This window comes from Lutra lutra, chromosome 5 (genome assembly GCF_902655055.1).
Source record: "Lutra lutra chromosome 5, mLutLut1.2, whole genome shotgun sequence".
NCBI lineage: Eukaryota > Metazoa > Chordata > Mammalia > Carnivora > Mustelidae > Lutra > Lutra lutra.
This window is the reverse complement of record NC_062282.1, coordinates 44,011,502-44,031,038: the sequence shown is the minus strand read 5'-3', so window position 1 is coordinate 44,031,038 and position 19,537 is coordinate 44,011,502. Positions and strand designations below refer to the sequence as shown.

General features: G+C 47.4%; 1 protein-coding gene across 2 annotated transcripts in view; it reads left to right on the top strand.

Moving 5' to 3' along the window:
• GLRA1 (glycine receptor alpha 1) overlaps positions 1 to 19,537 on the top strand; it is an 82,850-nt gene that overhangs the window by 45,170 nt on the left and 18,143 nt on the right. For both annotated transcript variants that reach the window (XM_047728987.1, XM_047728986.1), the window contains exons 4-6: positions 14,755 to 14,978; positions 17,694 to 17,776; positions 19,137 to 19,274. In XM_047728987.1, the coding sequence (XP_047584943.1) occupies positions 14,755 to 14,978; positions 17,694 to 17,776; positions 19,137 to 19,274 (445 nt within the window). The remainder of the gene's footprint in view (positions 1 to 14,754; positions 14,979 to 17,693; positions 17,777 to 19,136; positions 19,275 to 19,537) is intronic.

Below are 19,537 nucleotides of genomic sequence, written 5' to 3'. Positions count from 1 at the left end.
CACACCGAAAGTTGGAATTTATGTGTAAACAAATGCGAGAGAGACAGAGTGTATGCATGTGTGTGTGTGTGCGTGCGTGTGTATATTGACATCCTTTGGGCATGAATCCCAGTGTGTCCATTATTAGGACACGTGCTCTGGCCTCTCTTGCCAAGTCTTGGGCTGACGTGGCATAGAGACAGACACGCTGTGTCCAGGACCCCCAGTGATTGGCGGCAGCCTATACAGCTATAGTCCACAAGTTCGGCCTCATTTCTAGGTATTAGGAGCAATGAACAAAGTCCTGGCCCAGGAATTAAGAGACCAGGAGCTTAGTTCTAACTCTGCCACCACTTCATGCTACTGAGACTTGGTCTCCACTAGGTATCTGGCTCCAAGAATGCTGTGTAGAACACACAAGTAATTGGTATGAAAGCCTTTCATGAATGCTACAGAAAGGTAAAGGGTTGTTTAACTATTGAACCAACCAGCCAAGGACTCCAATACACAAGCCTAAGGAGTTGCCTTCTTGGTTTTTTTTCCTTCTGTTCCCTATTTATTCATTGATGCTTTTCACCTCTATTTATTAAGGTCCTATATGTGCTGAACATGGCATTAAGCTCTAGAGATAGAGTTCTGTTTTATTCATGTTAGTCTAGGCTTTCCTGCTACTACAGACAACCCACTAAATCTCAAAGTCTTAAAACAACAAAGATTGATCTATCAGTCATCTCAAGTCTGCTACAGATCCAAGGATGCTCCAACACTACTGTCCTCGATGTCCTGGCTGCACACTGAATCTTTGTATCAACAAGTGATTTCACATTCACCATGCAAGGGAAGAAAGCCCTGAAGGCTTGAGCAACGGCAAGTCATTGCTTTCCTCCCGGAAGTGACATTGACTGCTTCTGCTCAGAACTCACTCTCTAGACTATGGACTCTGAAAAACAATCTGAAGGGTTTGAAGAGGTGGGGGGGTGGGAGGTTAGGGGAACCAGGTGGTGGGTATTAGAGCATGGATTGCATGGAGCACTGGGTGTGGTACAAAAACAATGAATACTGTTATGCTGAAAATAAATTTTAAAAAAATGATTAAAAAAAAAAAGAACTCACTCTCTAGAGGAAGTCACGTGGCCATGCCTAAAGAAAAGTCCCAGAAGTAAATGGGAATAGTAGGTATCTGCTTTCTCTCTTGGAGACAGCAAACAACAAAACCAAAGGTGACAACACAGTGTGATAAGAGAGGTTACAGAGGTTTGCACAGAACGCTGTGGGACATTGCAAATCATGACAACCCTGAGCAATATTGGCCAACACTTAACTCCATGCATTCATTCTTATGTGCTGGGGGCCGTGACAGTGCTGTTATGTGACTTTGAGTAATTTTTCTAAAATGGAAATCTGATCATGGTACCCTCCATGTTAAAACCTTCCAGCAGAGAATGATGTCGTGGAATGACCCAATGGTGAAAGGGTTTTAAGAAACCAGTATGTGTTCAACAGTGCTAAAGGGGGCAAAATTCAAGCACGAAAAGACAATAGCATCTAATGGGTTTGGCAGTAGGGGCTGAGGGAAGGGGAGTGTGTATGAAATTAGGGAATGTAACATTGGGGGCACAGAGAAAGCAGAAGACATACTGAAGCAAAGATAGTTGGGAGATAATTCTTCCAAAAAGCTTGGCTGTGAAGAGAAGGTGAGGTGGTAGTGTTTGTCATTTATGGACTACTTTATTGAAAACCAGGTATCTGTGCTTAGCATATTATGGGGATTATTCCATGTAATCCAACAATCCCATGTTATAGATGAGGAAACTGAAGCCCAGAGGGGCTTAATTCACCCAAGCCTTTCCAGCCGATAAATGTCCTCACCAGTTACTATCTCTTGGTGCCTAACTTCTGAAGCCCTGCTCTTGGCCTGGCCCACCTGTGCAGCAGAGCCAAGGGGACAGTGGGCCGTGGGAGGACATGACCTCATCCTGGTCTTTTGCACTGTGGTCCGGTTAATCTATTTGTGCAATTCTACCAGAATTTATATCACAACAAGACCTTGTTCATCCTTCTCTTTGGATATTCCCAAGTAAGACTTCAAGATACACAAAGACAGCTACTACATAAGGAGATTAAATACCCTTTAGCCCAACCCTAAATGTTAATATATTGTTTGGGAAGCAGTACTTTACAAGGCCAACCTACTTCTGGGGTCAGTGGATTGAATGAAGCAGATACATCAAGCCATGGAAGATAAAACTAAATCCATCTGCTTTTTTCCAACTCTGGGGCTGTCAGCTCTAGGTGACATCATCTTTCTCCTACCTGACTAAAATGACCTCCTACCTGGCCTCCATGCCTCGCCTTGTCCTGTCCACTACTGCTTCCCATAGTGGCCAGAGGGATCTTTTGAAGCCCTAAATCCAGTCACAGGGTTCTCCTGCTTTAAGCCCATGGCAGCTTCTCTTCCTCTGTTCTGTGTGTTCCCTCCGCCCAGGGAGATCTCTGTGTGAATGGCTCCTTCCCATCCTGCAGGGCTAAGCTATCTCTTCAGAGCACTCGTCCCTGACTCTCCAGCTAAAAATGATGCCCCTTGTGGGCACTATCACATCACTATATTCCTTGAAGCAACATCTCACATGTAAACATTCACTTATTGGTTGTCTCGTTTGCTTTTTTTATTGGAAGAGGGTTCTTGTCTCTCTCAATCGTCCCCATAGATCCAGTGCCCAACACATTGCCTGAACCATAGGAGCTCAATCAGTATTGGGAAAGAATTAACCTTGCGGGTCCTCTAGTTGAATGGCCATCTGTTGCCAGAATCTCTGCCACAAACACTGTGGCCAAGTAGTTTCTGCTTGTATACCTCCAGAAACAGAGAGCTCTCTACCTCTCAAGGCAGCCCATTCCACCTTTGGACCCTGAAATCTCCATTTACCCTTGGCTTTCATTCTGCTCCTAGAGCCATAGAGAACCAACCTATTCACCTGACATCCCTTCCAATAACTGAGGTCAGTCCTCTTGCCCTCTGTCCACACCTGGCCTCTTCCACCATCCCCCCTGGTGCCCAGACCCTTTACCATCATGGGGCTCGCCGAGTAAATCCGGGGCTGTTGACTTCCATCTTGAGATGAAAGGCCAAAAAATGAACCGCAGCCCCCAGGAGTGCTCAGAGTGGAGCAAGGTGAGGCCACTGCCATTCCAGTTCTGGGTTAGTGGCTTCAGAGCATTGCTTTTAACAGCAGCTCTGTTCAGCTTTATGCTAAATCTTATGTAGCACTTTGACAAACTGATTAAAGAAAACAAAACGAGGCCATTCTGGATAAAGCAGAGAGAGGCCAGGAATCGCATTTCCTTGGTCTTTCCCTCAATCCCTGCCTCCCCAAGGCCACCTCAGGGAACCCCCTCAGACTCCCAAAATCACTCCTATGCTGGCCACTCCAAAGACATTCCCCATTAGGTAGCCATGTCCCAGTGTTGACTCACACTGTGCTACAGACAGACTCTGGAACATTCTTTTAAGTACACAAGTAATAGGTGAAAACAAGCTTTTGTAGAAGTCCAATAAAAAAAGAAAAGAGAAAGAAAACAGGAATGCCCCCGCTTCCCACTCTGCTCTTACTCCCACTGCCCTATCCTGAGTTCAGCACCACAGACAGACAAATCATGTCTGTCCTACTGCCTTGCTCGATCACACAAACACTTATGTACATATGCACAACCGCTGTATAAATAGGTCTGTGTTCTTTCCCTTTCCACCGTGCCTTGGACTCTCTCCCTGTCACTACATCTGGGTCTAACTCATTCTTCGCTCTCTGCACAACACCAACTTGGAATATAAGGGGGGGTTATTATTTTCACATGCCAGATATGACAAGTACTTTAAGTCTGTTTCCAAGCTTTATGGCGTGCCTGAAAATCCCTGCTCCATGGGGCGCCTGGGTGACTCGGTCAGTTAAGTGCACGACTCTTGATTTTGTGTCTGGTCATGATCTCAGGGTCGTGAGGTGGAGCTCTGAGTCACATCGGGCTCCCTGCGCAGGGGCAGTCTGCTTCACGTTCTCTCTCTTCCTCTGCCCCTCCCCCTGTATTCTCTCTCTCTCAAACAAATAAATCTTAAAAAAAAAAAAAAATCCCATGCTCAGGACAGGCCATCATTCTTTGGTATTAAACCACTCTTCTCGGGATGCCTGGGTGGCTCAGTCCTTAAGTGTCTGCCTTCGGCTCAGGTCATGGTCCCAGGGGTCCTGGGATCCAGCCCCACATTGGGCTCCCTGCTCATCGGGACATCTGCTTCTCCCTCTGCCTCTGCTGCTCCCCCTGCTTGTGCTCTCTCTCTCAAATAAACACATAAGATTCTTTTTTAAATGTTCTTTTCCTGATGGATCTTTTATGATTATGCAGCTTTTTACTACTACAAACAATGCTGCAAAGAATATTCTCGGACATAACTCTGCATGTTTCCTCAGGATATGTTCCAGAAGCGGAATGATTTCATCAAAGGACATGTAACTTTTTGTGATTTTGACAGACGCATTGCCCAGCTCTTCCAAAGAAGCTTCTAATTCACTGTGCCCCCAGCAGCATTGTCTCTCTTTATCCTTGCTGACCCAAGATATTATCAAGCCTGTTCATTTTCCCAAGGGGGATTTTTTTAAACGGTGCCTCATTGTCATTTTTTAATTTTCACTCCGGACCCCTAGTGCATTTGAGCATCTTTACATATTCTTTGCTTGCTGGGCATTATCAACAATACTACAGGTTTCCTTTTTTACATGGACCTCCTTAATACAGTGGGTTTCATTTTTCGGTAATATGTTTGGTGGTGGCTCAACTCTATTTTTCTCTAATTAGATAGCAATTGTCCCATCATTATTCTTAAGTGGTATTTCTCCACTGTGAAATGCTCTCTGTCTCATAAACTAAATCCCCATATACTCCTAGGTCTATTTCCAGTCTCAGTGTGTTGTCCTGTTGCTGTCTGTTTATGCATCAGTACCACACTGTTTTAATTACTATGGCTTAACGTTATATTTCTGTGTCTAGTAGAAAGAGTTCTCTGTTGTTCTTCTGAGGTTTTCCTGATGTTTCCAGCCCATTTTCCCTCCCAAATCAGCGTGTTGAGGCTGATAAAAATTGCCTCAGGTTTTTATTGGGATTGCACTGAGTTTATAGATTAATTTGGAATTAATTGACATATTTACAATATTATATAAACATGGTATGTCTCTCCATTTATCTAGGCATTCCTTTATGCCTTTCGGTAAGGTTTTAGAGTTTTGAGGGGTTTTCCTAAATATCTACGAATCACACATTTCCTGCTAGGTTTATTGGTGGATATTTTGTGAGGGTGGTTACTATTTTAGATGAGATCCTTTTTGTTGTTGTTGTTGTTTTCCATTACACTTTCGGTCTTCCTACACGGCTAATGCGAGGTCATTTTTTATACTCTTGGGTTTGGGGGATCCAAGAGAAAGTCTATTAAATATCATCCAATTAGATATGGCTCAACACCCCCACGAAGCCTTGGTAAAATGAACACTAAAAGGAGGCCAAGGATAGAAGGCTTAGAAATCCCATTAGAGTCTGTTACAGACAGAAAATGGGGCTGGATGTCTCTCTCCCAGCACCCCACTGAGGGGGGCATCGCAATGGGGATTTATGACAGCTCGGAGTTGGCTCTCTATCTTTGGATTCAGAAAGGCTGACTCATGACAATCAAACCCACAGAGGACTGAAGTGGGTAAATAAGACTGCCACGTTATTGAATTTACAACGGGGTTTTCCATGCGAGTAGTAAGAATGTTCATGTCCTCCATGAAAGCACTCCCTTGCCACTCTCTGAATATCGGAGACACCAATCAGGACTCACATTAGACACACCTGCAACTGGAGGAAAAGAAGACAGATCGTCTTTAGGGATATTTCATCCAGGCCAGAGAGAGATCTAAGAAAGCCTCCCTGCCTCACCACACAGAAGTCCTCTCTGTAGGAATGAAAATATGGTGTTCCCCCCGCAGCCCCCCGATGATGCTAGGTCACCAATTGCCAAATTCCTGCTCCTCAAAACACCCTTTCTTGTACCACTGAACGAGTATATTCCTGTTTATAAAAGAGTTCTCTAGGGGCACCTGGGTGGTTCAGTGGGTTAAGCCTCTGCGTTCAGCTCAGGTCATAATCTCAGGGTCCTGGGATCGAGCCCTGCATTGGGCTCTCTGCTCAGCGGGGAGCCTGCTTCCACTTCCCTCTCTCTGCCTGCCTCTCTGCCTACTTGTGATCTCTGTCTGTCAAATAAATAAATAAAATCTTGGGGGAAAAAAGAGTTCTCTAAATGAGATACAGTATAGTAAATTAGGGTTCCAGTTATTAAATCACAAGGATAGTCCTGTTCTAAATCATCAGGATTACACGTAGGGCATTGTGACTAATGCTAGGCCTTGCTAAACTCCTCTACTGGAAATTCTTCTCTATTGTGAGTTTGACCCACACAGCGCAGCCTGGTTTCCATATTTCCAAATGTGCAAGCGGTGTTGTCTCACCACTGTACCCGGTGCGCCAGCACTGTCCTCTTCCCTCTTGCCAGCTTAACATCCACTCCCAATCTGCACCCTTTAGCAACCAGTTATGAAGCCACCTCACTGTTTAACATACCAGTCCAGTGTTCTCCACCTGCTACTGGATCTAAGGAGATGCATCGACCAACCTGTCACATGGGCTCTGTGGGGTCCCTGTCTACTACGTCTCCTATATCTCTTTCACCTTCACGTAGGAATTCGGTTTTAGAAGGAGAGAGGCAGCATGCAGTTGTGAAAAGAACATGAAATTGGCAGCCACACAGTCCTGGATTCACATCCCTGCTCTAGCTCCTACTAATGATGGGAGGTTGGGCCTGACATTTAACCTCTATTTGACCCCTCCAGATTTCAGTTTCCTCCCCTGTAAAATGAGGATAATAATACCCAATGTGCTAGGCTGATGAAAGGTTTAGAGATACAATGCACATAAAGTTCTAGCAAATGCTAGGCTCCCAACAAAAGTAGCGGTTATTAGCATTTTTATGTAATTATTAAACTCACGCTGTGTTTTAGGGATCCCCTAAAGACAGACAAAGATGCTCAGCTCCACTGGTCCAAACCATGTACAGTTCTCTACAACAAACGGATCTCTGGATGAGTGAGATCTGAATGAGAATGCACCAGGCAGGGTGGTGACTTGGGAGAGGTTCAAATCACAGAGCCAGCATCTGGAGCCAAGGCGTCAGTGGGTCGGGATCTGAGGAGTCTGCCAGCCCTGGATTTGAGTGCAGAGCAGAGGATGGGTCACATTCAAGGGTTATATCAGGACTGAGGTAGGAGCACTAGTGGACTGCTGGACCTGGGGCAGAAGCTTTGTGTCTGCTGCCCCTCGTAATACTTCCTGATAATTGTGGGTATCCACAAACCCCCGGCTGCATCACTACAGCCAGAGGTGGTATCCAATGGCATTAAGGGGTCATGAGATTCTCACTTGGGGCAATTCTAGGAGATCCTGGGCAGCGTAGTCTAGGATTTAAGTGCATGGGCTCTGAAGTGAACATCTCCGGTCCGAATGACAGCTTTGGCACTTACTCGCTGTGTGATATCAGAAACGGTACTTTCACCTCTGTGTGCCTTGATTTATCTAACTGTAAAATGTATTATCTAACTATAATAATTATCTAACTGTAATAATCCAACCTACATCATGGGACTATTATGAAGATAACACACATCATGCTCTTGGTATCATTCCTTACCTATGGCAAAGTCTCAATCTTAAATATTAGTATTATTCGCACTGTTGTTATCAATTCTGCATCTACCAGTAACTAATGGTGGGAACTTGAGATCTCAGGGATTTAATTTCCTCATCTGTCCAGTGAGAAGAAGAATCTTCCCTTCATGCCAAACGTCATAGAACAAAATTACCGTGAGGATGCTTTGAAAAGTAATAAGCAGCAATAAAATATTATTTATTGTTAATAAAAGAAGCCAATGCTGTGTACTACTTAAAAGCAGACTTTGGAGGGGTGCCTGGGTGGTTCGGTCAGTTAATCCGATGCTTTCAGTTCAGGTCATGATCCCAGGGTCCTGGAATCAAGCCCAGCATCGGGCTCCCTGCTTGGTGGGGAGTCTGTTTCTCCCTCTTCCTCTGCCTGTCGCGTCCCTTGCTTGTGGTCTCTCTCCCTCTCTCCCTCTCTCTCTCTCTCTCAATCTCTGTCAAATTAAAAAAAAAAAAAAAGCAGATTTTGGAGTCAGCCAGTCATGCGTTCAAGCTTTGGCTCTGTCACTAACTTGACACAAAGTCCTTGATATCCCCAGGCCTTGGTTTATCTGTAAAATAGCATCGCTGTGAGAATTTGGAGAGTTCACTACAGCTCTTAGCACAGGACCTGGCACTTGGTGAAGATTTAGTAAACTCTGAGGCACCAATGAGCCAGGTCCTCATTCTCACAGACCTGGGGAGAGCTGGGTCTGACTTGTCTCACAAAGGCTATGACTTCGGTTCCACAGTGCATCTCAGAGGTCTGAGGAAGCGCTTGGGAAGAAAGGCAGCAGGTGGGAGAGGAAGCAGCAGCTCATAAACCAAGTCTGGGTATCCTCTCCTCTGAGGCCCTGGTTGCTGGCTTTCAGCAGAATGGTCTGGCGTTCAGGCTAATCCCAAATCCTGTCAGAGCCAAGTTCACATCTGAGCTTCTCCAAGGAGGGCAGGACCGGCTCGATGGCACCTTCAACTTGGTTCTCCTTCTCCTGCCCTCAAAGGTATGCAGATAGGAGAAGTGGGATGGGGTCAAGATGTCTGTATGCAAGTCCCACCTTAGTTGCTGAATTGCTGTGTGGCCCAGGGAGAGTCCATCTCCCTCTCTGGACTGTGTGTAAAATGTGAAAGTTGAGACAGAATTCTCCAAGGGTTCCTTCTCACTGTATTTAATTAGTATTTAATGATGGTGGTGACGATTCTCTGACCTACCCCACTCTCCATTCCTGCTGTCAGCTCCGCTAGCCCTTAGGGGACTGCCTCAAATGCTTCAAAACAGGTCTCCCTGTGCCTGACTCTCTCACTTCCAAGACTTCTGGTCATTCCTGCCAAACTGACCTTTCCGAAGTCAAACAGAGCGCTCACTGCTTAAGACCCCAGTGGTGCTCAGCGGACTCTATAGCACAATCCAGACCCTTTGCTTTGGCAGTTAAGGATACCGCAGGTTCAAATCGATCCATTTTCCAGCCTTGGCAAAGCAGAGTCATTGAGAGCATGAACTTGTATAATCCGACAAACTGCATGCAAATTCCAACCCAACTGATTACTGCGTATTTTGGACAAATTGCTTAACCTCTCTGAATCTTTGTCTATAACTTAGGTTGAAAATACCTATGTTCTAGGATTGTTTTAAAGATAAAATGAGACAAAATGTGTGGCAGGCTTAGAACAATGCCTAGAACACAGAAACTCCTCAGTAAGGGGGACCTTTTATTACTTATACGGCCAGTGGTTGAGATAAACTGAACGGTCTGAATGGCGCCACCTCCACGCCGTTTCTCGTGCTGTTCCTTCTACACGAGATTCCTTTCACCTGCAACCATATCCAACCTCGTCCAAATACTCTGAGGATGCCCCATCCCAGGCCTCAAGTCCCGTCCTGCTCTAAGCCTGACTCCTCAGCTCTGGACTTCCTCCTCACACACCCCTGGCCTCCTTTCCAGCCGAAATTAGATAGAGTTCCCATCTCAGAGCAACACAGACCTAGAGATGTTAACTTCAGTAGGACGGAGAAAACTGAAAGGGGCTATTTCCAGTGTTACCTTCTTTCTGGAAACTTTTCCAAATTCATCCAACCTGGCTGGAAACTATCTCAGTGGCTCGAGAGCAACATCTAATAGCAATTTTTTAGAACCCCTTTGACCTCTGTCACTGTCAGTTTTGTATGGGAGATATTTGTGTCCGTATCTTGCCTCACCTGCCAGATAATTTGAACCATCCGAGGGTAGAAACAAGACCATATGCTGCCATCCTCCCATTCTAGGCTTAATACATGTTTATAGAGCAGAAATGGCTTTAGAGAAGAGATACCCCTTGAGAGCTGGAATGCCGAGACCTAGGAAGATCTAAGAACCGGAATCTTCGTCCAGGGCTTGGGCACTGTCCCTTGGCTCTGACTGCAATGGTAAGGACACATCCCCTTCTCACCACCACACCCATGCAGGCTCTTTCCTACTAAAGCCCTTCATGCTTCCTCTTTTCCCACAGCACCAAGTTTAGAGGAGTTTACTGGAAAAGATTAGAACCGGAAATTAGACACAGTGGGGGTGGCAGTGGGCAGGGGGCGGGGGGATAGATCCCACGGCAGGTGGCACACAGGAAGTGGCCAATAAATGTTTATTGAATGACAGAAAGAGTGAATGAAGGGATTAATGCTCTACCTTGGTCTCAGAAGCAAGGCGGTTGCGCAGATACCAGAAAGCAGACCATCAGGGACTCTCACAGGGAGGATGGGTGTGTTGGTGCTAAAGACGACTGAGCGAGAGCTCTGGAAGTCCCTCCCATGGCAGACTTAGATGGGCCACCCTTGACAGCTTGAGACCTGGAAGCCAACCACCGGAGCTGGAACTTGAGGTTCTTGGGTACATAACTTGTGGGTTGCTCCTCTAGCCCCTGAACTTGAACCGGGCCCCCCAGCTTATCGAACACTGACCAGCGTGATTATAGGGCCAAGTAAGCAAAACAGCTTTTAGCTTTCAGCCTATTACACCAATTACATCGACAGCCTCCAAGCGGCATTTCCTACTGCTATTTCCCAGCCCGAGAGGAGAAAATCGATGCAACAGCTTGTTTGGGCAGCCGCTGTGGGGCGGAGCAGGGGGCTGCCGGGAGGAGGAGCCAAGCTGCCTGAGGACAGCAGATACATTCTCCTGGTCTCCTGTCTGGCTTTTCATTAGCCATTTCATCACAAGACCCTATGGCTTTAATTTTGTTTTTCTTCTTTCAAGGGATGTGCCTTCCTCATTTTTACCATCAACATGCACTTACTTTTATAATCAGAAAAAATATTTTTTAAACATCAGTCATCAAATGCAAATGTAATAATGCCCTCTCCTCCTTAAAATTCTTCAAAGGCTCCACAGGAGTCTCAGGATGAAGCCCAAATTCTTTAGGACAGTTGGCAAGGCCCAAGGCCGTGCAAGCACCTTGCCTTACTCATCTCCCTGTGCTCCTTTCCAGTGGGCCATGCCTTCCTGTGCCTCTAGGCTTCCCAGTATGCGGCTCCTACTGCCCCAGAGGGCTTGTTCTCTTGGCTCAACCATATTTGGTCTCAGCTTAAATATCACTTCTTCTGGAGACTTCCCTGACCACCAGCCCCTAGTCTAGCGGGAGGGCCTGTCTTCTACACCTCCCTGGCACCCTGTACTTAATCCTATGGGAGCCCTTATCCCTATGTCATGTCAACATCACACTTGGGCTCTGTGGCTGCAAGAATATGTCTGTCTTGCTCTTGGCAGATTTTCTAGTACCTAGAACAGTGCCTAGCACTCAGTAGATGCTCAGTTAAATGTTGCTGGAAAAAATTAAACTAGTAGCAATTAGCTATTTGATTTGGAAGGGCTTTTAGAGACCATCTATCCTAATTACTTTAAACACCAGAGAAGCAAATTCAGGTTCCAATCGTAGGTCCTTTACTGAATCGCTATGTGACCTCAGAAGTCACATTCTCTCTCTAGGTCTTAGACTCTCCACTCTAAAATGAGGAAAGCTCTTCTGCTCAAACTTTTTCTGGCTTTGCCTCCTCCTCCCTCTGGCATTGGGTAGTCTCAGGTGCACTGACTGGGCAGGTGGGTGAGATGGTGCAGGAGAAAAGTAAGGTCAGATTCAGCCTCTCAAACTGTTGCTGATCAAGTAGAGAAGATAAGACACACACAGTGCTAAATGACACATTTCCAGTGATTCTGTTTTGCTAGGAATCAGAAAAGGAAGAGGCCATGGAAGCCTGGGGCCATCGAGGCTCCTGCAGGAGACAGTGCTTACGCTGAGCAGGCAGAATCCACAGAGGCAGTGTGGAGGGGAGGGGAGTCTCCCTGGCACGCAACTGGCTATCCGCCCCTGTGGGATGGGACAGCGGGTGGGGCTGATGTGCCTTCAGAGCCCAGCTCTGCCACTTACTAGCCCTGGGCCCTGGACAAGTTTCACAACGTTTCTAAACCTTGGTCCTCTTTCCCTCACCACGAGAAGTTGAGTGTCCAGCTTACAGGGGTTTTGTGAAGACTGAGTGTGTGTGACAGCATCTAGAACAACGCCTGGTGCCTAACAGACCATTTTAAGAAATGCCACTTCCTTCTCTTCCAGCCACATAAGCAGGACTCACATGTCACTAGCAAGAACCTCAAAGTGAAGCTGGGGTTTGGGGACTGGAGGCTTTTCCTGCACCACCACTCACAGTCTGTTTCCTCTGACATGATTTGCCCTGTGCACTCTCACACAAGCATACACACGCATGCACACACACTCCACATAAAATTCAAGAGAGAAAGTGAGGCTATTTCTAATTTCCTGATCAGAGGTGGCCAGACTGGGAGATGTCCATTACTGTCAGCAGGAAAAACAAAGTATCAACATCCAGGTCTGGCCTACAGTTCTCCTTCCACCATGGGACTTATAAGACATGAGATTATGAGATCAAATGTCATTGTCTATGGGGCTGGAGGGAGAGGCTTCAATTAAATTATAGAAAATCCTATAAAATACCTTGGAACACTTTACGAAGCTATTGATATTTCCGGAGGCAAACAGAATGAGACCCGTACTGTGGGGGGACCCGGCAGGGGTGAGGGTAAGGGTGGCGAGGAGGGTCGTTTGTTTTAGTCCGTCCCTGCTGATGACAGATCAAGAGTGATTAGGGAAAGAAAATGTAGCAGAGTCTCGTTTCTCCAGCACCTTTGGGGAAAGCCCCGGCAGGTGCTCCCGTGTGGAGGTTATTCCTGGAAGGAGCGAATTCAGAGTCGGACTTGAACTGAGGTTATTAATCTTTTGGGGAACTGTAGACCCTTTTGAGAGTCCAGCACAGACAACCAAGTTCTTCTTCCTGGGAAAACACAAATAAATCCCAAATTCTACTTGTAGGATCATAAGAGTCCTAGATCCCAGGACCTAGTCCTAGATCCTAGATCCTAACAAAACTGAAAACATTTCTTCATGAAAATATTTCTTAACTTCATCACCCACTTCCCTGGCATGGAGACCTACCCATATCATAACTGCTTCTCAGGCTGCGATCGGTTGCTGAATGGGCTCTCTCAGCAATCCTAGGACCAACTGAACAAATCCTTAGCTAGGAGTCAGGACTCTTGGGCTCTGACCTGCCTTTCCGAGTGATACTGGGTCAGTCTTAACTCTCTGGACCTCAGTTTCTCCATCCAGCGGAGTAATGAAGGTGGGGGGAGGGGAGAAGTTTTGACAAGGACGGCAATTCCTAACATATATTCAGTAGAAGGCAATCATCACGCACAAAATGCAAGAGTTCAATCCCCAAAATAAACCTACCCTCTTGGAGATACATACAAATAATTAGCATATTAAGGTCTCCAAGAAGTCCCACAGTAAAAAAAAAATCAGTTGCATTTGTTTAGTCCAACATTCCCTAATTAAAAAAAAAAAAAAAGTTTTTTTTTCAGCAGAATAACTATACTAGAGTCCCAACCTAGAAGCATTAGACTTAGCACTGAGTTCAGAATCCAGTAAGATGTGACTCCACAAACTATTAATCCTCCCCAGGGGCACCAGGCCGGCTCTGTCAGTAGAGCATGCGACTCTTGATCTTGAAGGCCTGAGTTCAAGCCCCATGTTGGGTGTAGAGCTTACATTAGAAAAAAATAAATAAATAAAGAGAAAATCCTCCCCAAACAAATAAATTACCATGTGTGATAGAAGGTTGCAGAGGCTGGGACTGAAACAGAGCAGTATGAACCCTAGGACCAGCAGGAGCTCCTCAGAATTCACCTATCCTTCCTTCACTGCTTGGGAATTCATTGTTCCCTTCAGGCAGAACAGCTTGAACGCTCAGGCAGCAGCTTTTAGCCTCTTCTTTTGCTCCGTCAATCTATGGAAGAGTGACACTTGAACTTTACTGTGCATGAGAATTACTGCCCTGACGGTCTCCATAATAAAAGGGGACTTTAGGGGCGCCTGGGTGGCTCAGTCGGGTAAGCAGCTGCCTTCGGCTCAGGTCATGATCTCAGGGTCCTGGGATCGAGTCCCGCATCGGGCTCCCTGCTCAGAGGGGAGCCTGCTTCCCCCTCTCTCTCTGCCTGCCTCTCTGCCTACTTGTGCTTTCTCTCTCTCTCTCAAGTAGAGACAATTTTATTAAAAATTTGTCAAATTTTATTAAAAAATAAAATAAAAAAGTAAAAGGGGGACTTCAGCTTTATCCATTATGTGCTCTCTCTTATCCAAAAATCAAAGCAAACGTGACAAAATGGCAACGGGATGAAAACAGGTGTTTACTACGTCAGGTGGGACTTTATTTTTGAAAATTTTCAGAAGAATACCATTAAATAATCTCAGTTCGGAGCTGAATATACTTGATAGGGTACTGACAGGATCTTCAGGGGTGACTCCCCTGACTTTCTTCCTGAGGCACAGACTTTATGTCTCACCTACATAAGATGCAACCGTACTCCGAATTCTCCAAAAGGGACTTTGGGGAGCACAAAAACCCCTGGGCTCTCCAAGAGCGGACCTCCCGGGGCCTAGCCCTGACTACTCCGTATCTCCTGGCTGTAGGACTACAGGGTCAACATCTTCCTGCGGCAGCAGTGGAACGACCCCCGGCTGGCCTACAATGAATACCCGGATGACTCTCTGGACCTGGACCCGTCCATGCTGGATTCCATCTGGAAACCCGACCTGTTCTTTGCCAACGAGAAGGGGGCTCACTTCCACGAGATCACCACCGACAACAAACTGCTGAGGATCTCCCGGAACGGAAATGTCCTCTACAGTATCAGGTGAGTTCCACAGAGACTCACCCTGCCGTCCTCCTCAGAGTGCACCTGGTCCCATAGCCTTCTGGGAGCAGACGCTAGGAGATGGGCCAGCCAGGGGTGCAAAGGCCTGGGCAACCCCACACCTTTGCATGGTGTGTGGAGCCAGCTCTGTAAATTACACTCAGGAAGGAAGGAGAACATACCAGGCAAAGTCCTAGGGGTGAGTGGTTCCTAGGGGAACCGAGGAAGCATCTTAGAAGGGTTAAGTTTGGGCCCCTGAGCTTAGCCAGCATTTCAATAAAACAAAAAGGGAAAAGAGTATTTAAAGACAGTGCTCAGCAGCAGGGGTGTTCAGTTTCTCAAGATGAGTGAGTTCTAGAGAGCTACTGTTCAACATTGTGCCTAGAGTTGACAATACTATTTTGTACACACAAATATTTGTTAAAAGGCTAGATCTCATGTTAAATGTTCTTACCACAATTTAAAAAATGTAGCAGTAGCAAAGGCACAAAGCCTGAAAAGTCCCAGCAACCTCAACAAAAATGGGCCTGCTAGGCTACTCATAGGTACAAACCGGGGCTGCTTCCTCCCTTCCATAAACCCCTTCCATCCCCCAAACTTTGCACTGATTCTAGGAAGCTGGGACCCTCTTCCCAACTGGGAGGTATCCTACAGATACTGGTTAGGGGCAAACTTTAAGAGTCTCCTGCCAACTCTCCCCACGTAATTCCCTATTACCTCCCCAAAGTCCTGGAGAAAATGACCAATGTCCGTGCTAGATTCTTATATATGTAGCATTCGTGGAGAATTTACTAACTAAGCTGGGTATTTTACATATATTATTTGTAATCCTCCTAACAATTCCATGAAATATTTCTGTTATGCCCATTTTGCAGATTACACAAGTGAAGATCTGAGAACTTAAGCGGCTTGCCAAAGTTCCCACCAGCCACCTACCTAGTAGCACAGCCCAGATTCCAATCTGTTAGTGTCCATCTGATGCCCACTGAGAGCCTAGCCGAAAGTGCCCGGCATGCAATAGGCACTCATTTGATGAATGAATGAGTATGTGTTTATTTCAAAGGGCTTCTAAGGGTCACTGGCCCTAAATGACTCCTCCTCCCCCTCCAGTTCTTTGGGGGAATCAATCTTTCTGTTTCCATTAGGAGATGAGCTTTAAATATCCAGGCCCATAGGAGAGGCTATAGCCGTTCTAACCTTCAGATATGGCTGGACTCAGGGTGACTCCTGAGAGCAGGCCAGGTAGGAGGAGGGACTCAAGAACCTCAGTGGGGAAAGGAGGCCCCGAGGAGGGGATTGCTGGGAGGAGCCAGAGGCAGACGTGGCCTTCCTTCCCCTGCCGTCCTGCCAGCGCACATCCAGATGGAAGGCTGATGGGCTCAGGACGGCCACCGGTGCCCTGGCTGCTGGGGCAGAAGAGGTTACACTGCTGGATTTTGCTGCTGCCAGGCGGGTTTGGTATCTCTACAAAGCTAAGCCCCATGCAGCATGACAGAAGGACAGATCAGCAGAAAGTGATGTTCCCAAGGTCATTCAGCTTCAGAAAATTAACCTAGTGTGACAGCTGCCCCACTTTGGAGCTTTTATCTTCAAAAATTCAACTCTGTTCACTTTCTCTTCACTTTCCCTCTCCCTCTCCCTTCCCTTTTCCCCCCTCTTGCTTCTATCTTGTGCTTCAATGGGGCCCAAATCCAGAGCAGTGGGCATGAGCTGGAGGAGAAAAGCTGACACGGGGCCATGCCCTCATCATGTGCAGTAAGGTGCCGGCGACCAAGTGTCACTAGACCACCACTGATGAGGTCCTTTTCAGGAGAGCAGTGTCAGAAAGTAAACACGGGAGCTCTGAATCCAATGGCCAGGAGACATAATTTTGAATCCTGCCTTTGAGTCATCATGCACTGGGTGACCTTGCAGGAGTCCCGACCAATCCTTCTCTGGACCTCAGTTTCCTCAGCTGTCCAGTGAGGGAGTTGGCCTGATGATCTAAGCCTCTCTGGGCTCCGAGAGCCTTTCTCCTCTCTTCTCTGGAGCAGGTGCTCCGATGCCGGCCAAGCCTTTGAAGCTGAAGCCTTGCATGGTAGCCTGAACTGTGCACTTTGCTCTTGTTAGGGGCACCCCCTCTGGTTTTGAGGATAGGCCTCTGCAAGGGTAAAACAACCCAAAATAGCTCTCGCAGAAGCTGGGGGCACCCACCACTTGCCAGCTGACCCCAGCATGAGCCCACGGGTATGAGTCAGCTCTGTTTGGACACCCAGAAGGCAAGGGCCTCTTTAAAATAGCGTTTGATGAGTCCAGTGTATGAAGGGAGGCAGCAAAGAACCACTTGAAGCCCTGCTGCAGGTGGCCCTGGATGCCTGAGGCTTGCAGCTGCTCGACCTGGAATTGAGCCTCCACGGAAGAGCAGGGATCAGGGGCAGCACCTGGCCTCCAGGCCTTCAGGCCATGGCTGAAGGCAAGATGTTTAGAAGCCAGACAGACTCCACAGAAACTCACAAGTTCCACTGACTGTGTGACTCTAGGCAACATACTGTATCTCTCTGAGCCTCCATTTCCATATCTGGAATGTAGAAATACACATATATTATTTCAATACACACTAGTTCCCTGACCTCCTTGACCTCCCCAAGATAACTGATTTCCTGGTAATAACTGGAATGGAGGCACAGCTTCCCTGGTGTGTGGCTCTAGCATCATTCAACTCCCTTCTCTTCTCAGAATCACACTAACACTGGCCTGCCCCATGGACTTGAAGAATTTCCCCATGGACGTCCAGACGTGCATCATGCAACTGGAAAGCTGTGAGTCACTTGCATGAGGGCTTTAGAAAGAACCAGACTCCCCTTTACCTAGGGGACTTGCAGAAATTCCCATACGGCAACAGCAGCTAACTGCTGGTCCCCAAGAGATAACTGTCCTAGCCCAAAACACCAGACAAGGGGCTTCGCTTTAGAAAATGCATTAGAAATCTAAGCCCCCCTTACTGGCTGGTTGAGGCCCAGCTTCAGAGCCAGCAGTATTCTCCCAAGAGACACTCTTCCACGTCTCTTGTGGATACACTCTCTGGGAATGGAGGAGAAAGAGCTCGAATAAGTCCGGGTCCCTGAACTCACAGGGCTGCTCCCTGCAGCTGGGGACACATAGACAGCCGGCAGCACAAAGAGCGTTAACCCAGGGTGGCAAGTAGTAAGTGTGTTGTTGGAAGGCTGAACACTGCGGCCTCCAGGGAGAAAGAATGCTTCCTTCTGCCTGGGAAGGAGAGGAGAGGAGGCACTGGAGAGGGCTTTATGTCACAGGTCACAAGGGAACCTACCTGAGGAGGTAGCCAACCTCTTTGACTGCAAACGGAAACCAGTCTAATTTAAAAGGTGGAATTTAGGGTGACTGGGTGGCTCAGGTCATGATCCCAGGGTCCTGGGATCAAGCCCTGCATCCGGCTCCCTGCTCAGCGGGAAGCCTGCTTCTCCCTCTCCCACTCCCCCTGCTTGTGTTCTCTCTCTCACCATGTCTCTCTCTGTCAAATAAATAAACATCCTTAAAAAAAAAAAAGAAGGTGGAATTCAATGGAAGGACAGGGCTTCCTCATGGACTTGAAAGACGTACAGAAACCAGGGCAGAGGATTTAGGCAGCAGACTTAGGTGCAGCACCACCTCTGAGGGGACCTGGCACCAGCCAACTCTGACTTTCTGTTGCTTGATTCAAGATTCAAGTCCTGGGACAGAGCATCTGACGGGTCTAGTTGCGTCATTACCTAACACCTCGGCCCCCGGCTGATAGTCCCCCAACAGCTTTATAGAGTCATTCCCCCAGGAAAAGCGGCTGTGAGCAGAGGAGGGAGCGTGCAAGGAAGGCACGCAGGCCCCATAGCAGATGCGAGCTGCCGAGGACCCCAGGGGTAAGAGGCGGAGGCGAAAGCACAGGCGAGGTAGAAGGCAGGGGGTCGATGTAAGCAATTAGACCAGTTTTAACCTCCTCGGTTGCAGGGGAGGTGAGGGGAGGGTGGAAGAAGAATGGGGAGGGGGTGGTGGAGAGGCAACGCGGTCCCATGCATTCCCTCTCGTGCTGGACGCCTCTCAGTCTCTAACCCAAACCAGCTCCGACCCGCTGCAATTGAGTGCTTCTGGGTGGTGACCGCTGCTTCTTCTGGTCCCCCACCCCAGTTGGCTATACCATGAATGACCTGATCTTCGAGTGGCAGGAGCAGGGAGCTGTGCAGGTGGCAGATGGACTAACTCTACCGCAGTTTATCCTGAAAGAGGAGAAGGACCTGAGATACTGCACGAAGCATTATAACACAGGTAGGTCCAAACATTCGTTCAACTTCTGGTTCAACAGATCTTACGAGGTGCCCGTGAGGGACACGGTTCTGTGTTGATTACCTCATGTTTAAGAGAAGAGTCTTTGAAACTGAAAAAGTGGCTCTGATATCTTTTCCCCGGATGTCCTGGGGCACGCACGTGATGCTCAGGCCACACACCTCATTGCCAGGGGGGCCAGGAGATAAGAGTCTTCACTCCAGGTAGCAGTAGCCCAGCTCTAAATGAACCCTGTCCCTAAGGCA